At 41.1% G+C, this 23,529-nt stretch overlaps 1 protein-coding gene across 1 annotated transcript in view; it reads right to left on the reverse strand.

Moving 5' to 3' along the window:
* Window positions 1-21,777, reverse strand: part of megf10 (multiple EGF-like-domains 10) — a gene marked incomplete at its 3' end in the record, with an annotated part of 86,760 nt that extends 64,983 nt beyond the window's left edge. The window contains exons 1-2 of the mRNA XM_080047264.1: window positions 21,643-21,777; window positions 3,941-4,070 (exon numbers count right to left, since the gene is read on the reverse strand). Coding sequence (XP_079903390.1) covers window positions 3,941-4,059 — 119 coding nt within the window. The 5' untranslated portion in view covers window positions 4,060-4,070; window positions 21,643-21,777. The remainder of the gene's footprint in view (window positions 1-3,940; window positions 4,071-21,642) is intronic.
* Window positions 21,778-23,529: the final 1,752 nt, after the last annotated feature.

Raw genomic sequence — 23,529 nt, forward strand, 5'->3', positions numbered from 1 at the left:
TGATATGAATCAATAATGTCAGGTTTTTACATGGTTTATATCGTCAAATATCAGCTAAATATTCAGTTAGGAATTATTTTAAATGAAGCTTGAACACAAGAAGCAGGACAGACAGGCAGGTGAGATTAAGGTTATATTGGTTCAAAATGATGGGGGGCATTAGTGAGCAGGCCATGGAGTAGGTTGTGTCTTTACTCAGCTCCTCTGCATTCACTTCATTTAAATAAAAAACACTCATTGTTAAGCCTTTTGACAGTGGCACATAATGCATAAAGCTCTTAAAGATGTTGAGGATCAAGAAAAAAAATGAAAAGACGCTGGACAATCTTTCGGGGAGTGAAGGTGACTTTTTGTCAAGCTAGCTAGCAGCTCAGGTTCAGCTAGCGCCAGTGATGACCTCTCTGCAACACTGATGGAGGATGACTCCCCGTATGCTATCATACAGGCCATTAGACCAATGGAAAACAGCCTTTCCTTGACTATATAAGTACTGAAGGGACCGACATTTTCTTAACATGTTCCTCTAGTCTAAACAATGTTATTGAAAGTCCTTAGAAACCTGTAAAGTAGAGTTTATTTAGTTAGTTGTTTATTTTATTTTGTCCTTTTTTTCAGTTTCTTTGTGTGTGTGTGTGTGTGTGTGTGTGTGTGTGTGTGTGTGTGTGTGTGTGTGTGTGTGTGTGTGTGTGTGTGTTCTCTAAAAAAAATCCATAAATAAAGTATTAAAAAAAAGACAGGACAGACATGCGAGTTCAATAAGGACACACTCTTGTAGACAGAATTTACAGGATAATGTATGTGCTTATAATGTCGTTTGTAATATCAATTCCAATAAATAACAATGTAATTCCATCCTAATTGTAGAGAAAATAATAACAAATGATCACATATCTAGTTAATTCCTTTTTTCCTGCTTTCTGCTACTGACTGCATGGAACTTTCACTTGTTATTGATTCTAGCAGCAGTGCGGCACCTTTGTAGCCTGGACCAGACCATCGTACTTCATTTCATTTGTACAGAAGGTCTGGAACTGCTGTAATTGGCAAACGTTCACTCACTTGGAGGCGGGTGTCTGTCGAAGTTTAAAACTATTGGATCTGCCCAGTGCCACTCTGGATTAGCCAACCAATCGCATCACGTTTGGTCGTCACGTGTGTCATGAGCCGGCTTTTGACGGTGCGTTCCAGTTGGACAGGGAACTCGGAAAATTCCGACTTCACTACATATTGTAGTCTATGAATCTACCGGTACCTGGCAACAGTAACTTGCTAACGTTTAGTTATTTGGACGAGAAAGGTTTTAGGCGTTCATACTTTCGCGAGCAGATGCACTGGAACACAGACAGGTCGGAACTCGGAACTACCAAGTCAGAAATCTCCTTCTTCCGAGTATAAAGGAACGCAGCATTCAACTGAAACTGGAGCGCGACTTCGACGTCATCGTTCTCAGCCACTCGCTCTGTTCGCTGATTGGACGACTGTAGATTCTCCGGCGAAAGCCGGGAAATGCACTGTACACCCAGACTGACTACTGAAGGGAAAATGAAATTTGGCCGGAAGTAGGCGGGCGGGCGGAGCCAGGCTAGCACCTTTGTACAAAAATGGTAGTGTTTTACCACACCAGCACCCAAGCGTGTGTAATATGACGATGGTGAAGCAAAGTAAACTTTGGGGCGACCGTGGCTCAGGTGGTTAAGCGGGTCGGCCAATGATCCAAGGGTTGGCGGTTCAATCCCTGCTCTGCCACCTGTGTCATGGTTGTTGTGTCCTTGGGCAAGACACTTCACCCACCTTGCCTCGTTTGAATGTCTATGACTGCTGTATGTTTGAGGTGGTGGTCGGAGGGGCCGTAGGCGCTGAATGGCAGCCACGCTTCCGTCAGTCTGCCCCAGGGCAGCTGTGGCTACTATGGTAGTTTACCACCACCAGTATGACTGTGTGAATGAATGGAACCTGGAACACTGTAAAGCGTCTTTGAGTGCCTTGAAAAGCGCTATATAAATCCAATCCATTATTTAAGTAGCGTTCATAAACACAGGCTTTCCCCCTTTGCCTGTTGTAAGTTGTTTTGTAACTTCCTGGGAAAAATCTAATCCGTGGCGAGGCATTAATACTAACTATATCAAAATAGCATTCTTTTCACTGATGGTCTCGTTTGCTGTCTCATTTATGATCATCAGAGGAAAAAGGTGAAATGTTTCAGAAACATTTAAAAGTTCCTCGTAGGAGCTTTAAATGACTGTTGTTTGAATCACAGTTTCCCAAAAACCTTAAGAACTACATTGATAAGCCTTATCATCATCAACTTGATAAACAGTGTGTGACTGTATTGTCTTCCTCTTCCTCTGTGTGTGTCTACTGTCTGTCTTGAAGACAACACACACACACACAGCCAGGCTCTCAGTGTGTATGCAGCTGTTCCCATAGATTAGTCAGGGAAAGGCAATCTAGCTGGGAAACCTGCCTCCACTTTTCTTCGTCTACATGTTGCTTAATGTAGTTCCAAGCTTCTTTTTAATTCCAAAGATCGCCAGCCCACGGATTCATTTCCTCCTCCTTCAGTACTCAAGCATGTATCAATGATTGGTCTTTAGATTTACATCGGGATATCATTTGATCAATCATTTTGCAATTCTTTTCCACGTTTCTTCGATATGTACGCAAACAGAAATGAAAAAAAAAACTAAAAAGATACAATGCTTAGTTAAGCATTAACTATGCTTTGTTAACTAATGCTTTGATAAGCATGAAGCAGAAGGGTTTGTTAATGCTTATTAATCATCAACTAACCATTCATGCTTGGTTATTAACCGTTTGTTAAAGCTTAGTTGTTGCTTATTTACCATTACCTAAGCCTTAACTAACTGTTAATTAATACCCTTATTGTAAAGTGTTACCTAACAACTTGACGTTATTAAGCTACATACTGAATATGGGCGCTACAGCCTCCTATCTGGGATGACTACACATAATGGAACATAACATACAATAAAAATACATAAAATATAGGGGGCGCCCTTAGCTCAGTTGGTAGGGCGTCCCCCCCCCCCATGGGCCTCGGCCAGCAGCGGACCCGGGTTCGATTCCAGCCCGCGGTCGATCTCTGCATGTCACTCCCCTCTCTGCCCCATTTAAACTCTGTCTCTACACTATCAATAAAGCATAAAAACGCAAAAAAAAAAAAAAAAAAAAACATAAAATACATTCAATATTCAGACATCTTTCAATCATTGAAATTTGTTTAACATATACAATACGTGCGCTTGAGATTTAATGTTTGATATACATAACTATAAGCCACTCCCCCAAGAGGCAACTTAAGATATGGTCAACTCAATTTATCACCCTTACTGTTAGTATATTTTTGGCATTGTGTACATTTTGGATATCTGCTTATTTATGTACGTAGTATCTTATATTCTCTTACCACTACCACTGCACAACCATTTGCCTCTGGATGAATTAAGTCCTGTTATTTGATCTTATCGTAGATAGAATCTTTTTCATACAAGGCTCTGGTATAGGTCTGAACACAGGCATGAGTTTGAGTGGTTGGTGCACACGTTTTACATTAAAGCTACGAGGAACTTTTAAATATTTCGGATTTTTCCTCTGACGATCGTACTGTAAATGACATGTAACAGCAAACCAAACCATAAGTTCAAAGAATGCTATCTTTCTACACAACAGTTTATTTTTGTATGCCTTTGTCATGGGTACACTCACCCAGGAACAACAGCTGGCGTTGTGAAAACACACCACCACTTTTGTCCAACGGGGGGCGCTAGAATGAACACACACTGAAAGTTCCTCAGAGCCACTTTAAGAGCAGAGCAGAGTTTCAAATTTTCCTTTGTGAAATTAAAATGATGGCAGCAGCAACGTTGTGACCATAGATAGTATATAAATGATATATAGTAGTATGTAGTATGTGACTGACCTTTCCCAGTGGCTGCAGACGTTTGGATCCTCCAGGTTGAGAGAGGAAGTGATGCAAGGCAGGAAGCAGAAGGCCACAGCCAATGAGAGGGCCCCGTGACGGCACCGTGCCATCACCATCTCTGTGAGGGCTGAGGAGACACACAGGTAAACACACTGCACATCCAAAGACACATCACATTCTTACACCACTCAATACACACAGACATACACTTATAATGGGAACGTTCAAGTTCCAAAAGTGGTGCATTTAGTATAGAAACATATTTTATTAAAACAAAACTGGCTCATATAATCAATAGTATTCAACACAGTTCTATCTTTACTGGCTGTTGGGAAAACTGGAACATGAAGATACTCAGATGTCTTACATAGAGTGTTAACATGTTGTTCACCACAATGATAGAACTCCAGTAAGTGATTAGTGGTGGGACTAGTGTTCTATATGAGGCCTGCTCTATGTCTGCTAGAGATAGGCCTACTGTACCCGGGCATCTTGTGGGAGTGAAGGATTTAAAGTTGAGAGCTGCTATTGTAAGCTATGTTTACTGCTCGTCTATTTCAAGTGAACAAATCAGATGTGCTGCTTTCTCTCTGCAGTCTTTTTCTCCTTAGGAATAATTCTTTGGGCATTTTGCATATTTCAACAAACAACTGCAACACTGGTATATCAGTGATTCTTGAGAACCGGGACAAAAGGCCGTCTTCCATATGTAACTGCTGTTATCTTTAAAAATAAAAATATTTAAAATTGTAAATGTTATTAGGGATTAAGAATAGAATGTCTGGGGGGCGCCTTTAGCTCAGTTGGTAAGGCGTCCCCCTCCCGGGGCGGGCCCAGCAGCAGACCCGTGTTCGATTCCCACCCGCGGTCGTTCTCTGCATGTCACTCCCCTCTCTGCCCCATTTCAACTCTGTCTCTCTGCACTATCAATAAAGCATAAAAATGCCCAAATAAATAAATAAATAAATAAAATAAAAAAGAATAAAATGTCTGGAGCACAATTATCCCCTTAAATTTAATTTGATCATTATTATGTCAAATATGTCATATATTGTTATCTTCTCACGACGTCCAAAGCAGTGTGTCCTCAGAGAAGGTTTCAATCTTTCATATGCAATAAAACCTATTAAAAATGTACTTTAATTACTAAAAGGTGCTATTTCCATCAAAAGCAACACTAAATAATCTCTCATATCAATAAAAACTGTTTTTCTTCAACACATTCATGTTTTATATGGTTTCAAAGTGGTGGGACACTTTTTGTCACCACCGTCAGACAATCCATTAAAATGTAATAAAATCAGCCAAAATAAGGGGCAGCTGTCACTATGAAGGAACTCTTGTCAAATTCTACCTCTGCAGAATACATTAGAGTCAGACAAGCTCTGATAAGTGTTGTAGTTTTAGAATATTTTACATTCAAAATCTTGAAAGTCCTGCGTCACAACAATGACGCGTAAACACAGACTTACAATTTCTGAAGAAGTTATTTGAAATGTTTCGATAATTTTATTTTCCTGAAGTAGTTCATACTAGCACCAATCATCAACAGAAAAACCAAATGGATACTAGAAAAACTCTATTTGTTCTGTTTAAGAAACGTTAAATATGTCAACACCAAAAAAAAATTATATTCATATACATTTTGAAAATATGTATATACTGTCAGTCTTGGTAAATATTTGTAATCACTATACATCTCATGGGTTAAGCATAAATTGAGGGAAAATTAATTTGTGTTTTTGGTGTCTGACGGTGTTGACACAAAATAAGGAATGGCAAGGTAAAAAGCCCATTTTGATAAAAAGGACAAAAGCTGGGAGGTTGTGTCAAACCTTAGCTCAGTAGCTTAGTATATGTTGGATAAATGTAATTTAATTTGCCTAAACATAGGGTTTGTATTTTTTCAACATTGCACCCTGTTTTGTCCCACTTCTCAAGAATCACTGATATACAGAATATATAGATATATAGACATATTTGAGTTTGGTTCATACCAAGGCTGGCTACATTGTAGCATTTTAGGAATGCCACCTCACAATGAACCCACTTTTCTCAAGATAATGGGACAATTAATAATCAAACATTTTGTTCAATCGCAGGGAATGTATTGTTAGGTAGAGTGGATAAGTGGTGTGTAGACTGTGGCCTTGACTGTCCTCAATGCCACACATACCCCTTTCACACCAACAGGAACCAAGAGCCAGCTCCGGGCTGGTGCTGGGGCCAGTTCAAAACTGGTTACAGCCTAATACCAGTTGGGAACCGGTTGGTTTCACACTGACCAGAGCCGGCAAGAGAGCAACGTTAGCTTTTAGCACAACAACAGCGGCTGATACGTCTTATTTTTACACGTGTTGGCTCTCGCTTTGCTCTGTTAACCAAACAGGACCCATACAGCGTATTTTCGCTGATCGATTTGATCGCTACGTTCGGTAATTATGTTGTGTTTATGTGACATAGTAGCGGTGTTTTTAAATATGGGGGTGAGGTTTGAGTTGGTCTGGTTGGTCACAGGGTAATCCCTCCCCCGGCCGCTGACATAGGCGGTTCACATTTTCTAGCCCAGCTCAATCCTGGAGCTGGGCATGGCACCACTTGTTCCAGCCCGGAGCCGGCTCTCTGGCGGTGTGAAACCAATACAACTGGCTCAAATGCCTCGTTTCCACCGAGTAGAGCGGGTCGGATCGGAGCGGTTCGGTCCGGGTAGTTTGGCTTTCCATTTGCCAAAAGTTGGGTAGGGTACGGTTTAAGCGCACCTAACCGCTCTGAGCCGCTCCCGATCTCAGTACTCCTCCGTAGGGATACTGGCCGCCTGAAAGCGGGCCGAAACGGCGGAGCCGTCATTTGATTGGTCGAAATAATAATTTCCGCCATGTGTAGTCATCTCGGCAAGAGTGAAGAGAGTCTTGTGTATTGGCGAAAATGTGAGCACAGCAATGTTTATTGTGTGGTGTTTTTCCTCGTCAATAAATTAATCAGTTGGTTACACTGTGTCCCACTAGTAACGTAGCTGCCGCAGCCAGCGCTGTTCTCTCACTGTCTCTATCAGTTGCAACTTGCACCGAGCCGTCTCTGTGTGTTTTCGCCATAGATAGTAGCCTAGGCTAGTAAATACACGCTCACAACAACACGGGGGAATAAATAAAGAAACGGCTGGTTTGACCAAGCAAAAACGAGAGATCGCTGGCTTGTGAGCGCGGCACTGTTTATTGTGTGGTGTTTTTCCTCGTCATTAAATTAATCAGTTGGCTACACTGTGTCCCACTGCTACGATGTCACGTAGCTGCCGCAGCCAGCGCTGTTCTCTCACTGTCTCTATCAGTTGCAACTTGCACCGAGCCGTCTCTGTGCTCACAACAACACGGGGGGGATAAATAAAGAAGCGGCTGGTTTGACCAAGCAAAAACGAGAGACCGCTGGCTTGACCACAGTTGTTCCACAGCCCAATAGTTTAACCCACATTCTGGCGGCGGCTATCGCAGTCCAGCCTAAACCCCGCCCCACCAGTAAGGGTAGGATCCGTGGTGGAAACAACACCGAGCCGCTCTGATCCGACCCGCTCTACTCGGTGGAAACGAGGCATAAGTGGGCTCTAGCTCCGATTGTGCGTCGGTGTGAAAGGGGAAACAGAGGGTGAGGATACCACTCTAAAGGAACACTGATTCAGATGGGGAGGTTGGCCATTTTGAATGCTATAACAGCAGTGACAGCTCAGCTTTGGCTTTAGCATTGTGCTGGCAAAAGATTCCTTTAGGTTGAGTGAGGAGAGCATGATCTATAATAATAAAAATAAAATAAAAATGTACTTTATATAACGCTTTTTATTCAAGTTACTCAATGCACTTTACAATACAATGAGACCACTAGCTAATTGAAACAGGTGAAGCAATAAAGCCAACACTCAATAAACAAAAGTATATTAAAAGTAAGTGAAACATTTGTTGCATTGGATTCTAGTTGACACTTGGACTTTTCTTGTCACTCTGCTATTTTAAAGGGCATGTTAGATCTTTATTTGATAAGATCATTCCATAAATCTAGAATCACCATGAATGTGTAATTTACTGACAGTACTGTTTCAATGTTGCCAACTGTTATTGGTGGACATTTCAGAGCTGAAGTGGAGGACAAAGAAAGCCCAATCCCAGCCTGTGTGTGTCCTCCACTCCAGCCCGTGTGAGTGTTTTTCACAGCCTTTCAGCAGTTCTCTGTGCGGGCCCAAGCCAGACAAAACGTCATGAGCATCAGTAATCCTGTCACATCACCTGTGTGCACTTCATCAACAGAAACCCAGGCAGGGCAAGCAACACGCCAGACATTCCCTGAGTTCCAAATCGCATACTCTTTCCTTTTTCTATTCTACATACTACATCCGACGATAACAATAATCTAGTTACGATGCAGTAGATATACTATTGGGACATACTATTACTTATTTCATCATAACATTGCGCCTTGATCTTGCCTCTTGCTTTTATATCCGTCGCATCCCCCGTTTGTTTTCATATGGAGGCTCCGTTGATGTGACGTCACTTCAGGTTCGCACTGAATTGTGGGTCAGAATTGCCCAAATAGGATGGTTTTCAACACTAAAAATCTTGGCCGGATGTAGTAGACAGGTCTTTCTATCCATCCTAAATCTGGCCACAAGAATCGGGACATCCTAAATCTTTTTTCTACCATACTAAATAGTAGAAAGTATGCCATTTGGAACGCAGGGATTATTTTTTCAAGCACTGGTCAGTTTTGAGATTGTTGTCTATTCTGCTTCTATAACATGTCTTCCTTCATACTAGTAGAAATCAAAGGTCCAACATGTACATTTAGGTGTTTATTTCCGGCTCACCCTTGTCTGTTTGCTTCTATTTCTGCTACAACCATCTTTAAAGGACATTATCTAAACATTAGTTTTTTCCAATACTCTGAACCAAAAATCTCAATTTACATCAACTAAACTTCCCAAAATAATTCTTAAAACTATTCTGAAGGTTTTAAAAAAAAAAAGTAGGGGAGAACGGGGGAATCTGAGGCATCGGGTAATGTGAGCCACACCCTGTATCTAGGCAACGGAAAACATTTGTGGTCATGTGAGATATATGTTTTCAAGTCCCTCTCATTTCCCCATGGCCCTGAAAGAGAGGACCTCATGGTGCTGTGGTAAGCATGTTTTTTTCACCAAAATAGGTATTTTGCATGTAAAAGTAAATTTTCTTGCTGTCAACTTAATCAACTGTTGTGCCAAAGCAAATGTATTCATGGATAAAAACTTCTATCATACGTGTTGATGAACTACCAACATATGAAACCATGTGATGCTGATAACTGAAGATTAGCCTGAAGTGCTAAGAGAGGTAGCTTTTTCTCAAATTGTGGTGGTGGGGGAAAGTGAGCCACTGTCTCACTTTCCCCCACCATGAGGCACAAGTTAAGTTTAGTCTTAAACATATTTTAATGTAATATTACATAACATATGTTTTATTTTAATGTCATACACATTGTAGAAGAGCCATCATGCCAAGGAAATACACCAGGAAGACGACCTGGGGCAACCACACGGAAAGAGCACCTTCTCATCTTTCCCTGTAACCTTCAGGGCTGGAATGTAGAGTAGGCCTAGTTGTAGAGTATGACAGGCTGATTTTATAATCCAGTTGGGTCTTCTCCTGTGTTCTGAGTCCCAGGCTTTTTCTCGCTGGTTCTGATTTTCCTATGCTTTGACCCCCAAGACACTAGCTGGCTCTAAGGGTCCTGTGTTCTGACCCCCAGACTGTGTTCTAATCTAACTGGTTTTATCTTTCATTTAAATCTTATTAAAACCTTTTGAATTATAATATGTTGTATTTGATTTTGTTCAGAGTTACTTTCAAGTGTTTAGAAAATTAGCTTTGCTTAATTGACCAAACCCCATCATTATTTTACTAGTCCGACATTAGTTCTGGAATGTGTGGCTAGCTTTACCCCACAGCTGGGGTAAACTGCCAACTTTTTTTAAAACAATCATATTTTCACTGCCCTTTGTCTTGAAAAAATTCTGCTAATGCCCATTTCTAGGAAACATCCTGAATTAATGGGAAATGTGTAAATTTGAGTGATAAATAATTTTAGCTCCCTAAAGCTGGGAACACACCGCACTGGCCGCGCGGCGAGATTACATACAAAGTCAATGTACTAGCGCGTGGCCGCGCGTCCACCCAATAATCGGCGTCCAGCGGCCGGCGGCGGGGGCTTGCGCGGCGCGTGGCCGCGCCTCATGAGAGGCGCGTGAATCGGGAGCGCGGCCATTAGCGGCGCATAGAAATTGTGTCATCGAAGGAGCGTGAATCGAAGGCTTGTGCGGCGAGCACGGCGCCGCAGAAAAAGATGACATTTTTCATCTTTTTCTGCAGCGCCGCCGGGCACCGCGCCTCCACAGCCAATCAGCGTTGAGATTGCCCGGTGGCGGTGGTCTGCAAGACGAGGTGGGCGTGTGGAGTGAGGACATTGGGCTTCCAATACATTCTGCAAATATGTGTATTTTGCATCTGTTTAGCTGTTGGTTGTACTTTAGCCAAGGTAGCGCCGGTTAGCATAGTGAAACTCACCAAGCTGTGTGCTGTTCCTGAGGATAATATACCCAAACTTGACGGCGGTGTCCGTGTGGAATTCCAATATAGTGCAGCGAAGAACCGGTGTTGTCCTCCGTCAGCCGGCACACTTTCACTTTCAGGTAGGCTGATGTTTGCCTTTATTTTAGCCGCTGAGCACACACTGCTGTTGTTATTGTGTTTAGATATGTTGCTGAATTGCTGTTAATGTGTGTGTATTTGCGATCGGGGTGCGTCTTCATGCTGTTTTAATGTTATTTGTGACATGACTGCCGCTGGTTACACAGTGAACCTACATCTGTATTTTTTGTCACAGCTGGACCATGCTGTTGTTGTTGCACCATAAGTGTGACGGGTCTGATTTCGGCGTCGGTGTCAGGAATATATGGCCCAATATGATCAAGCGGCGAGCCTCTTTCGATCACGCGGCCAACCGCCGCCTTCGATGTGGCGGCCGGCGGCCGCGGTGGCGGCTGCGGTGAATATGGCCCAATATGACCCAAATGATCAAGCGGCGAGCCTCCTGCGTTCCTCGCTGCCAACCGCCGCAGGCGGCCAATGCGGTGTGTTCCCAGCTTTAGAGGGGAGCAAATATAAAAAGTGGCTCAGATTACTCCGTTCTCCCCTATGTTCTTATGTTGTTGCTTGTTCAATCTTTAAATTCATTTTTGCTTTGCTCATTGGTTGCCTGTCTGTCCTCTTCCAGTTTTCCCTGGTCGTGACGAGACGGTGTGGATCTGGTCCCCCCTCTGGCAACATCTGAGAATGGATCATCAACGCGGAAGATGTTGCAGTGGTTAAGGGCACCGCCTGGAGACGTGGGATGTAATCCCGGCGCTGGAAACCTTAGTTTTCCCTGGTGGAGACGAGACGGTGTGGATCCTCTGGCAGCATCTGAAGTCTTCCTGCATCCACACTATTCACACTTTACTTTAGTATTACCATGTAATCACCTGGTCAATGATCAAATTCCTTTGTGATTTTTCTCTACTTATGACATCTATTGCAGCATGTCCGTCCTGGGAGAGGGATCCCTTACTTTGATGACTCTCCCTGAGATTTCTTCAAATTTTTTAATCCCGGTAAATGTTTTTTTACTGGAAGTTTTTTCTCAGCCGAGCTAAGGGTGTGAGGGCAGGGTGTCATATTGTATCATATTGTATGAATGTAAAGCCCACTGAGACAAATGTCTATTTGTGATTTTGGGCTATACAAATAAAACTGATTTGATTTGAATTGTTAATTGTCAGATTTATGATACATTTTGTTCTTAAAAACATGCTGAAAATTAATTTTTAAGACCTGTTATTAGCATTTTTTGATTTATAAAATGAAAAAAGGCTGTATCAACTCTTTTAATAGATGGAAATGTACACATAATTAGATAATGTTACTTTTGCATATTTATTCAAATATTTCTGCAAACAAATTGAATACAAAAAAAATATTTCTTTAACGCAAGTTATCAACAGGAAAATGTCCATGTTGATATCCATAGGTTAATAATGTTTACCCTATTCACCTTCAGTGAATAGGGTAAACATTCAAAACACCTCAAAAGTATTCTATCTCAAGTTCCCACACTTCAGAGGGGGTCAGAGTGCAGGGTCAGCCATAGTACAGCGCCCCTGGAGCAGTTTTGGGGTTAAGTGTCTTGCTCGGGGACACAATGGTAGAGATGGTGGGCCCCGTGGACATAATACCAGCCTCTGCTAGTTTTACAACTATCACCCTCCTGTCCGGTGCCGGGGATCGAACCAGCGACCTCATGGTTACTGGTAGGCCACCTTTTCCTCTAGGCCATCCTACCTACGGACTTTGTCTGGACTAACCAGTAGCTTATGATGGCTAATATTAAAGAGGACCTATGATGCTTTTTGACTTTTATGACCTATAAACGTTGTTATGATGATTCATAGTCATGCTTAACCATACTAAATTATCAAATAATGACTTACATGCATTTCGACGTATTCCCTGCTGACCGTCTGGGTGTCTGTGCAGAGCACTAAACACTATTCTAGCCAGTCGAGAAGTCACGTCTTCAAAGCGGTCTACCCTTTCATAATTTGTGACGTCGCATAAAAATTTGTGACGTGACCACGCGGATGTTTCCATGTATGGTAATGCTGTCACTTCCCTGTTCGCGTCTGCCTCGCGCCCTTATAGGTCCATGCTCGCGCTTCCCGCCACTGAAAGTGTTCCGGAAGGAAGGTAACCAATCACAACGGAGTGGGGTTTGCAGGAGGGGGGGGAGGGTAGCGGAGATGGCCGATGCACAGGCGGAGGGAGCGGAGATTGCCGAAGCACACACACTCAAGTGTTGACAGGACATGCTGGATCGCCAAAATAAGAGAAAGAGCTTCCCGAAAATCTACATAGTTTTTTGTGATGTGATTCGTGTCAGGTTGCTCTATAGCAGTGTAAAACAAGAAATTAAGACCAGAAAAGTAGTATAATAGGTCCTCTTTAAAGAGATGTATAACTGATTACTGAGTCACTTAACTGACTGTATGGCTCCTATCTCTAGCTGTGCTTCTGTCTTGGAGCAGAGCCACAGTTCATGTTCTAAATGTTCCCTGCTGCTTTACCGACCTAGCCTGGCTCCGCCCGCCTACCTACTTCCGCTCAATTTTAATTTCACTTCAGTAGTCAGTCTGGGGCTGCGGTGTATTCATGTATTCCTGCTCAGGCAGATTTCTGCCTGTCCAATCAGCAAACAGAGCGAGTGGCTGAGAACGATGACGTCGAAGTCGCGCTCCAGTTTCAGTTGAATGCTGCGTTCCTTTATACTCGGAACTCGGAAATTTCCGACTTGGTAGTTCCGAGTTCCGACCTGTCTGTGTTCCAGTGCATCTGCTCGGGAAAGTATGCACGCCTACAACCTTTCTCATCCAAATCACTAAACGTTAGGCTCTAGCAAGTTACCGTTGCCAGGTACCGGTAGATCCATAGACTACAATATGTAGTGAAGTCGGAAATTTCCGAGTTCCCTGTACAACTGGAACGCACCGCCAGAAGCCGGCTCATGACATACGTCACGACCAAACGTTATGCGATTGGTTGGCTAATCCAGAGTGGCACTGGGCAGATCCAATAGTTTTAAACTTCAACAGACACCCGCCTCCAAGTGAGTGAACATTTGCCAATTACAGCACTTCCAGACCTTCTGTACAAATGAAATGAAGTACGATGGTCTGGTAGCACCAGGCTATTACCAACCATGACTAATCCAAATGTGGCCAGTGAAAAAGCTCATTGCAGGTGTTACACTCTTCACCAGACAGGAGGGCAGTCCATATCTAGAATGTCTACAAAAATACTAGTGTTTTGAATGGTATTATTCATTATTATCTTCAAGTAAGAAATACACGTGTGACAATATATAACTGCAACATATTAATAAAGTGAGTGCACCCTCACACCCTCACTTTGAATACTATATAAATGACTAGTATACAAAGGATATAGATAAGGATATATTGGATGAAGTAAAAGGAAGGTTAAGATCACGTAAACTTGTGCCATGAGTTTCAATAGCTTGGCATTTCAGAGTCTAGAATGTGTACAAACACATTAGCTTATACAGCTCCTGTGGGGACAGTTAATGACTTTAACACATTTAGCCTACCTCAAAGAACATTGGGGGACAATTCCTTTGTAATATCTAAATTCCACTGTTGGTATTAAAAAGACAACACTCTCATAATTTGACATTTTCACAGTATAAAGATGACTTAAGAATGAACACATTTTATGTGTGTTCAAGGATAGGGCTGTTTTTATTATTATTTAAATCTATCTTAATACAATGACATACCATTATGTTTTTATATTCTATTCATTGTGCATCAGGCAGACCACCATTGTAAATAAGAACTTGTTCTTAATGACTTGCCTGTATGAATAAAGATGAATTAAAATAAAGCTCCGCTGTGGTGGCGGAGCGGAGAAGGACCAGACAGGCAGCTGGTGGGAGTCAGCCTTGGCTTCGGGGTTTAAGGTAGCCTGGCTCCGCCCGCCTACCTACTTCCGCTCAAATTTCATTTTCCCTGAAGTACGATGGTCTGGTAGAACCAGGCTAGGTTTGAGGAGGATGTGGATCTTCTAAAGATAAAGCCGTTCCAATAGTTCCCCTTTTGTTTCTCTTTTAGTGTGTCCCTGCTGAGGTGCTGCAGCTTAATACTACATACTGTGTGTCACTTTATTGCCAGTGCTGTTTTTACAGTCAATTTGTGTTTGCCCAAATCTGGCCCTAACCGTTTGTCATCTTCAAAACGTTAACATGAATCCCCAGGACATCTGTGGCTACTATCGTAGTTTACCACCACCCGTATGACTGTGTGTGTATGAATGGAACCTGGAACCCTGTAAAGCGCTTTGAGTGCCTAGGCAATAAAGCGCTATATATATCCTATCCATTATTATTATTATTATTATTATTATTATTATTATTATTATTATTATTATTATTATTATTATTATTATTATTATTATTATTATTATTATGATTGTTGTTGTTAATAATAATATTATTATTAATAATAATAATAACAACAATAATAACAATAATAATAATAATAATAATAATAACCCTTTTTCATATGTATATGGTTCACCTTATCTCTACTCTTCTATCTTCACTGTGTCCTCGCTCTACTGTTGTGTTTATTTGTGTCTCAGGTGTTGCTCTCTTCACTTGTGTTTTTCTCTTCTTCTATATCACATTGTTGAGAGGAGCCTGAGACTTAAGAATGTCATTACCAATGACTGCTGCTGTAATTGTTAATGTGCATATGACAAATACACCATCTTGAATCTTAAGAATGCATTTTCTACAGTAGGTAGAAGTACATTTTCTACTAAACAAGGACTGTGGACTTTGTCTCCCATGAAGATACCACCTCAGAGTCTGTATGGATGAGAGGATAATTCAAATGACTCAAATGTAGTGTACTGTATGTACAGTACTTGTGACATTAAAATATTGTATTAAGATAGACAAAAGTTTGTATTGATAAATTCTAAACCTACACTTTTACATTCATACATTGGATAAACCAAAGCACAAGTGATGTAAGGCTGGTGACATCCCAAAATGTGTCCCTGGTTAATCTCTCTATGCAAGTCAACTACATTTCCAATGGCCGCCCAGGTTCTCCTTGTGTCTTCTGGTTGGCTTCTATGAGATATGGAAAACTGAGTTGGGATGTTCTTTGATTTCAAGAGTAAAGACTAACTCACTCTTTTTTGTATATATTTTATGTCCTGAATTATTTAATATGAATTTGGGTAAATATGATTTCTACGGAGCCCCTCTGGTGACATCCGAAAAAAAAAAAAAACTGTTTGCCCGACTTAGTGATCTGTTTGCATGACTTAATAATCTGTGGCCACAGTTTAATAATTCGTGGGAACGAGATAATTATTTTGTGGCCACGGTTTAATAATTCGTGGGAACGAGTTACTTATGTTGTGGCCACGAATTAACAATTATAAAAGGAGTGTGTGCTGTGTTGTCTATCGTTGTAGTGTGTGTGCTTCCGCCTGCACTGGATGCATGCGCATTCGTTGGTCATCAACGAGGTTGCAAAGTACTAACTTCAGGCATATATCTCCAAATAAATGTTTTTATTCTTCCTACGTGTTGACGATCTGTATTCAGTCATTGCGCCGCGGCCGAAGTGACAGCTGTCTACTGAACCAGCTGATCGTATTTTAAGGCTAATTCAAATTTCAGTTGCAACATCTGCCTTTCATTACCCTACACAAATAAATACGAAAAATAGCCAAACGGAATAATGGATAAATAAAGCCAGCTCAAATAGGTAGGCTACAGGTTGTGAAGGTAACGGAAGTAGGCTATCCTGTAAACCCTGTTGGCTCACGCATACGCCCCCTTCAGTGAGGCAGAGGAAGCCTACTTACTGGCTGCCTCATTTCATGCCTTTTTCAGCGCGGTTTTATGTTAGATCAGCATTTTATTTTGTCATGAAATAAAATGGCATTAAATAGGCTATCATTGTAAATCATTCCGAGGTTAAAATAGAACGATATCTCTTCTATCTTGTCCATAGCCGATATGCGTCTAACCCCTGCTGCAACAATAGACAACCCAGCACGCACTCCTTTTATAATTGTTAATTCGTGGCCACAAAATAATTATCTCGTTCCCACAAATTATTAAACTGTGGCCACAGATTATTAAGTCATGCAAACAGATCACTAAATCGGGCAAACAGTTTTTTGTTTTTTTTCGGATGTCACCAGAGGGGCTCCGTAGATTTCTTATGTAATTGTAAAGATTCTGCACTTTCATGTATGCAATGCGTGTATGTTTATATGTATGTTGTACTTTTAAAAGTAAAAAAATAAAAAAAGCGTTGTTTGATGGAGGAAGACTAGATGCCTCCAGTGTGTCTGTCCCAGGCTCTTTACAGGCCAGCAGGGCCAGTCCTCTCTGGTTTCACTGCCCAGAGACATGGCACAGCTGCAGCCAGCAGCGCTGCCCCCAACCCTCCACCAACCCACCCAGGACAACTGCACCGCTGCACTAACAAGGAGCATGCTATGTGTGTGAAAGGCCTCCAGACACACAAGCCCTAATGGAGCGGATTAGGACCGGGCTGCCCAAACTTTGATACAGTGTTCCTGGCAGCATAGTGGTGACGCCACTCTGTCCACTCACAAAGGGGCTGAGACCTGTCATCTCAAGTCAGACAAAGGCTGCACTCAGGCCATGGATGGGATCATGTTTATATGGAGACACAAGCAGTTTTTGGGCCTTTTCTTGAAGCATCCAAATGTAGCAAAAAAAAGAGACACCTACAGAGAGTGTGATCGTGCTGTCTCTGGTTACAGTAAAGGTTTTAGTATTTGGTAAGAATGAGTCAAAGATTACAAGTGATCAAAGAGGTGTTTGTTCCCTTAAAGAAGTGATATGAGCTGGCTGTTCAGGGACATGAGCATACGGCACTTGAATGATGGTGTGCTTTGTGCTTTTTTAAAGTTTTTTAAAGACTTGTGTGGATATTATTCAATTGGTGGTTAACAATATAACTGTGTTTTTCCTGCAACATTGTTTTAGTTCAGTTTCAGTTATACACAGCATGGCCTGCCAGCAGCAAAATGTAGGACTAGTAAAATAATGAAACAAATGATGGTTTCTTCATCTCTGCTCTAGCAGGTCAGCTATTGGTGATAAGGCTCAGCACTACTTTGTATGTGTCCAAATGTGCACAATCTATTACTATATACTAATTGTAACCATGTTTAGTAGGTTCACACTGGTCAGTGGGCATTTGTTCACACTCCACAATTGTAAGAAAAAAAGTGAAGACTGAATGAACTCAAAATAAAGCAATAATCGTCGGTAATGCAATGTTGTTGTTTGATCTATGTCCATGTACCTTTAAGTACAAAGCAATTCTTCATCAATATTGCCTATTTTGTATATTTTATAAACACACTGTCAATATCAACATTGGTTTCATCAGCTTTACACAGGTTAGTTCTCGTGTATTGCATCACCCTGCTAATGCTATGATAGCCACGCCTCAAAGTACATAGCGTTAGCCTCATAGCATATTTGCCTAAATCATATTTATTCTACTCTACATCTACTCTATTCTACATCTACTCTATTCTACATCTACTCTACTCTACATCTACTTTTCGTTAGCCTAATAGCATCATTACCTAAGTCATATTTAAGGGTTATAGAGTAGGGTAAAGTAGATGTAGAGTAGAGTAGATGTAGAATAGAGTAGATAGAGTAAAAGTAGAGTAGAGTAAATATGATTTAGGCAATTATGCTATGAGGCTAATGATAGGCCAAAGATACTGGAGCATCACTTCATTAACACTTGGGTCCAATGTGTCTGGACAATAAGCTGTTTGAGTCAAGCTGAGAGAAGAAAGACATCCCATTCTATTGCTTCTCTTGTTTCTTCTGGGACTTCATTGTAATGCCATTTTCAGTGTTAATGTGTTTGTTTGATTCAGTTGAAGGGGGCTCCAGGAACAAGTGGGCAGGGAAGCTGGGGCTAACTCTTTCCCATCAACGCTCATTGGTTGAGAGCAGCAAAACAACAGCTGATCTGATGAAGTCAGCCTAGTCAAGCTTATACTGATTACAGTATACAACTGTAACCACACCATGTTATCTGACCAGCTGAGCCCACCATGTGCCAAAAAGATCATCATTATGAGGAAGTCAAAAACCCAACACACACACACTGGAATAGTAGAATAAAGTGAATGATAACAAGCTCTCTGATTGGACAATGAGGGCAGACAATCACAAAGAAACTCAACATGTAGGAAACACATTTAAATATCTGTGTGTACTCCAGCCCTTGTGTGTGGCTGACTGAAGGCATGTGTGATGTGTGTTATGTTATTCTAGCTGTGTTTTGGCTTTCCTCTCAGCTGTGTGTCTCCTGCAGTGTGTGAGCTGACGTTACTCTTACTCACTTTCACTAGGGAGCCCCCCCCCCTCTCCTCCCCTTCACACACACACAGTGTCATCTTACAGGGTGTCTCCATCCACAGCAACACTGCCAGCTTCTGGATTGTAATACCAACGGTTCAGATTCAAATGAAGCTCCCTCATGGCCTGTACATCCCACACCACTCATTCATTCTTTTGTCTTTTCTGATAGGAAGGTAATCACACAAAGATGTTAGTCAGGTCAGGTTGTCCAAGCCCTGATCAAGCAAAGGTGATGCTGAACTGCGCCTACGCCTGCCTGAAGCCAACCTTTAGTTGTTAAAACATCCTATCACAGTAAAGTCAAAACTATCAACTCCTTCAGACACACTATGAGACATCAGCTCATCAGTAGGTTTACTTCTCAGTCATTTGATGGTAACTGTCTCTCCACACCTTTCTGGACTTTTACCTTAACCTCAACTTCACTTTCTTTAACACTCATAACAACATCAACTCTGCAGCGTTTCCTTTAAGGGCTTCTAGTACAGTCATTTAGGAGACTTCAGTAGAAGCAGGTGAATGTAAATTTACTTTGGAACTTTTCAGTTTTACTCCGGCAGCATGGCTTAATGACATTCTGACAGAGGCCATAGCTCCTGGCTACACGGACAGACTGTTAACTAGCATGTGAGATAAACTGCAGTATACTTGAAATGGTATTAGCATGAATGTCCCTTGCAGGCTGCACACTGCTTCCATAGCAGGCCTATATACCCACACCGCTGTGTTCTCATCACAGCACAAATGATAGCACATATATGTACCTCTTTTAAGTCACTTACTAAAACACATTTTTATAGACTTGCTTTTACGTGATGCCGTCTATTTATTCTTTTTATTCTCTTCCTCTTGTCTTCTTATCCTAGCAGCTATTCATCTGGTTTGGTTTGTCGTGTGTGTATATGAGTATGTGTATTTATCTTTTTGTATATGTGATTTTATTAGTGTGTATGTATTTTGTTAAAGCACTTTGTAAACCATTGTTTTTAAAGGTGCTATATAAATAAAGATGTTATTATTATTATGTAGGCGTGGTTGCATCTGACAGCCACTTACCTTTCCTTGCAGTTTACATTTCACAAACACTTTGAGTTGGTGGTCTAGAGAAGTGTGAATGTGTGTGTGTGTGTGTGTGTGTGTGTGTGTGTGTGTGTGTGTGTGTGTGTGTGTGTGTGTGTGACCTTGGCAGGTGCACTTATTAAAGTCTCTGGGGTCCTATTTGTTCAGTCTTTCACCACTGAACCCCTTACTCATCTTAACAGAAACAGGTGGTGCATTTGGAAAAGCAATATATAGTGCTATAAAAATCATGCACAGAATACAAGCTCCAGTTGCAAAAGGCCACATCAGAAAATGGTCAGTTTTGGTTTTAAGATGTATTTTTTTCCAGCTTGGATAGTTGTGGTCGTTCTTGCGATTTATTGCAAACTTTTCACTTGGTGCCTACATTTATGAAACATTGGCTTTGGCAAAAGCACTTCATTGAAGTAAGTAGTGTGAGCCTTACAAGCTTTCCAAATGAACTTTAGTTTCACAACAATCACTTCCGCTGCTGCTCCTGCTGAGTAGACCCAACACAGAAAGTAGCCCGCTGGATTAGTTTATCAATCTACATGCCAGTCAGAGTTGCCACCTCACAAGCTAACTGTATGAAAGCTATAGGCTTAAGGTTTGCTTGTTTCCAAATGTTATTTATAAGGAACATGTATCGACTTGGTAAATATCAATTAAGAACGTTATTATTATTTTTCTGATGTTGTCAATCAGCTGCTTGTCATGTATTGGAAGATTGTTTTAGATTGATAAAAATAAACAATTATTATTTATATTTTTGTAAGCATTTTTTAGTTTTGAGCATTTTTTCACACCTAAAACTTTTGCACAGTTAAAGAGACATATGCTCAACACTCAACAACTTTGAAAGCACTGGACTATAACCCTAACTAACTATAAATAGATAGTAGCTCACAAGCAAAATAACAAAGTTAGATGTAAATAGATAGATAGATAGATAGATAGATAGATAGATAGATAGATAGATAGATAGATAGATAGATAGATAGATAGATAGATAGATAGATAGATAGATAGATAGATAGATAGATAGAAAATAATGTTTAATGAGTAGCCCAGTGCAAATGCGCTTTTGTAGGTAGCCTAAGCCCTACCGAAAAGTTCAAATCATACCACATTAAATATCTTTCATTGAAATGCTAAATGTAGATATGACCTATGCACCTATATCACAAATATGACAGCGTAGGCTATACACATTAGGTAAAAAGTCTTTAAAATCTCCTCAAGTAGAGTATGCATATATTGTAGGCCTACTTTCTCATCCCTGGGAAATACTTAGCAGGTTACTTGAATAAATGTAGGCTATCTTCCCTTCCACCTCTGCCAACTGAACTCTTTGGAGCCTCTAACGGCGGCAGAAACACAACACACACTCAACCTTCAGCTTTACGTTAAAAAAGCAGGCTGAAATGATGGATGACCAATAATTGATCTGCATCCAATCAGCGTTGCTAATATGAAAATATCCGCACAGTAAACCAAAAATCTTACATATTATATTAACCTCCCATCGGCAATCAGACAATAAGATAATCGTTTACCTTATTTCCTACAGAAAAATGATTGTTCTTTGGCTCATGTGTCCCTCCTTCAGTTCTGGTGGTGATATATATCCAGCGGTAAAGAATGAAAATGAACGGCGCTGTCCTCCAGAAAGCCTACTGTATTAAGCTGCGCTCAGTCCGAACGAGAAGAGCCAGTGCGTGTCATGAAGGATAGACTACACACTGACAAACTTTACCCATTCTCAAAACACTGCTGCCGTGACGTCACCAGACTCTCCACCAATCACGGGCTATACGCTCAATTAGTCAATCTATCGCCAATTTGTAATCAATCTAAAGAAAAAAAATAATACTTCAAATTAGGCTAGGCCCACTTTGATAGTTAAATCCAAGACATCACCTTGTAATTCTACTGTGTTTGAAATCTTAATTCGAAAGGTAACACTAGGTCTATAGCAATTAAATAGGCTATATGCAGTGAAGTAAAAAGCACAATATTTTCTTCTGAAAAGCCTAGTAGAAACGTGTTCCATCTCAGAACTTTCATAGCGTTCGGTAGAACAGCTTCAAATGTAGCCTACCGCTTAATATTTGGAATTTGACGTTTTTCATATCAGCAGTTTAAACTGTTTATTACATAAAAATACATTTATTTGCATTTTGAATAAGGGGCCACTCCCATTCACGTTTTCTCTTCCTTGTTAGTGTTTCTGCAATTTCTTAAAGCTGCACCAATCCATATTATATACCGGTAAGTCAAATGTGCATGGCGGAAGCTGCACAGGGAGGAACACACAGAATCATAATAACCAAACGTTGCAGTTCTCCTCCGTGTTAGCATCTTATAGCTCATTTGTTGGTTTTATGGCCGGCGACTTTACTGTTTGGATTCTGCCTGTATGTGTTCTCATCAGCTTAGTTTACAGTATAGTAGCAAGACTCTGTTGTGTCAGCACCAAACAGCAGACTGACTACATTAGGCTGGTAAACATTGACGGGCCAGATGCGATATACACAATTCCCAAAAAGTTGGGTCATTGTGTAAAACCTATATTAAACAGAATGTGATAATTTGTTAATCCTTTTTCACATATAATCAAGTTGAAAACAATACAAAGGCAATGTTATGTTTTACCCAAACAAATTGGTACAGGGGCATTAAAAGAATGGTAAAAATGTTTAAAAAAATAAGGGGCAAGGGGCTAGTTCCAAAATTAAAATGTAATGCCCATGACCTCAGGTGCACTGCATTAAACAATGACATGATGTTATAAAGGATATCACTACATGGGCCATGGAACACTTCAGAAAACCATTGTCTGTAAACACAGTTCATCACTACAACCACAAATGCAAGATAAGACTCTACCATGCAAAGTGAAAGACATATATCAACAACATCCACACATGCTGCAGACTTCTCTGGGCCTGGGCTCATCTGAGATGGACTGACTCAAAGTGGAACAGTGTGCTGTGGTCTGACGAGTCTACATTTCAAATAGTTTTTGTAAATCATGGACGTTGTGTCCTCCGGGCTCCAGAGGAAAAGGACCATCCAGATTGTTACCAATACAAAGTTGAAAAGCCAGCGTTTGTGATGGTATGGGGGTGGGTTAGTGCCCATGGCATGGGTAACTTGCACCTCTATGAAGGCACTATTAATGCTGAAAAGTACATACAGGTTTTGGAGCAACATGCTGCCATCCATACAACGTCTATTTCAGGGACGTCCATTCTTATTTAAGCAAGACAATACCGAGCCACATTCTACATCTTAATACAGCTTGGCTTCATAGGAACAGAGTGCAGGTACTAGACTGGCCAGTCTGCAGTCCATACCTGTCTCCCATTGAAAAGATTTGGTGCATTATGAAGCACAAAGTATCACAATGGAGACCCCGGGATGTTGAGCATCTGAAGTTG

This window comes from Ammodytes marinus (genome assembly GCF_949987685.1).
Source record: "Ammodytes marinus genome assembly, chromosome: 18".
Taxonomy (NCBI): domain Eukaryota; kingdom Metazoa; phylum Chordata; class Actinopteri; order Uranoscopiformes; family Ammodytidae; genus Ammodytes; species Ammodytes marinus.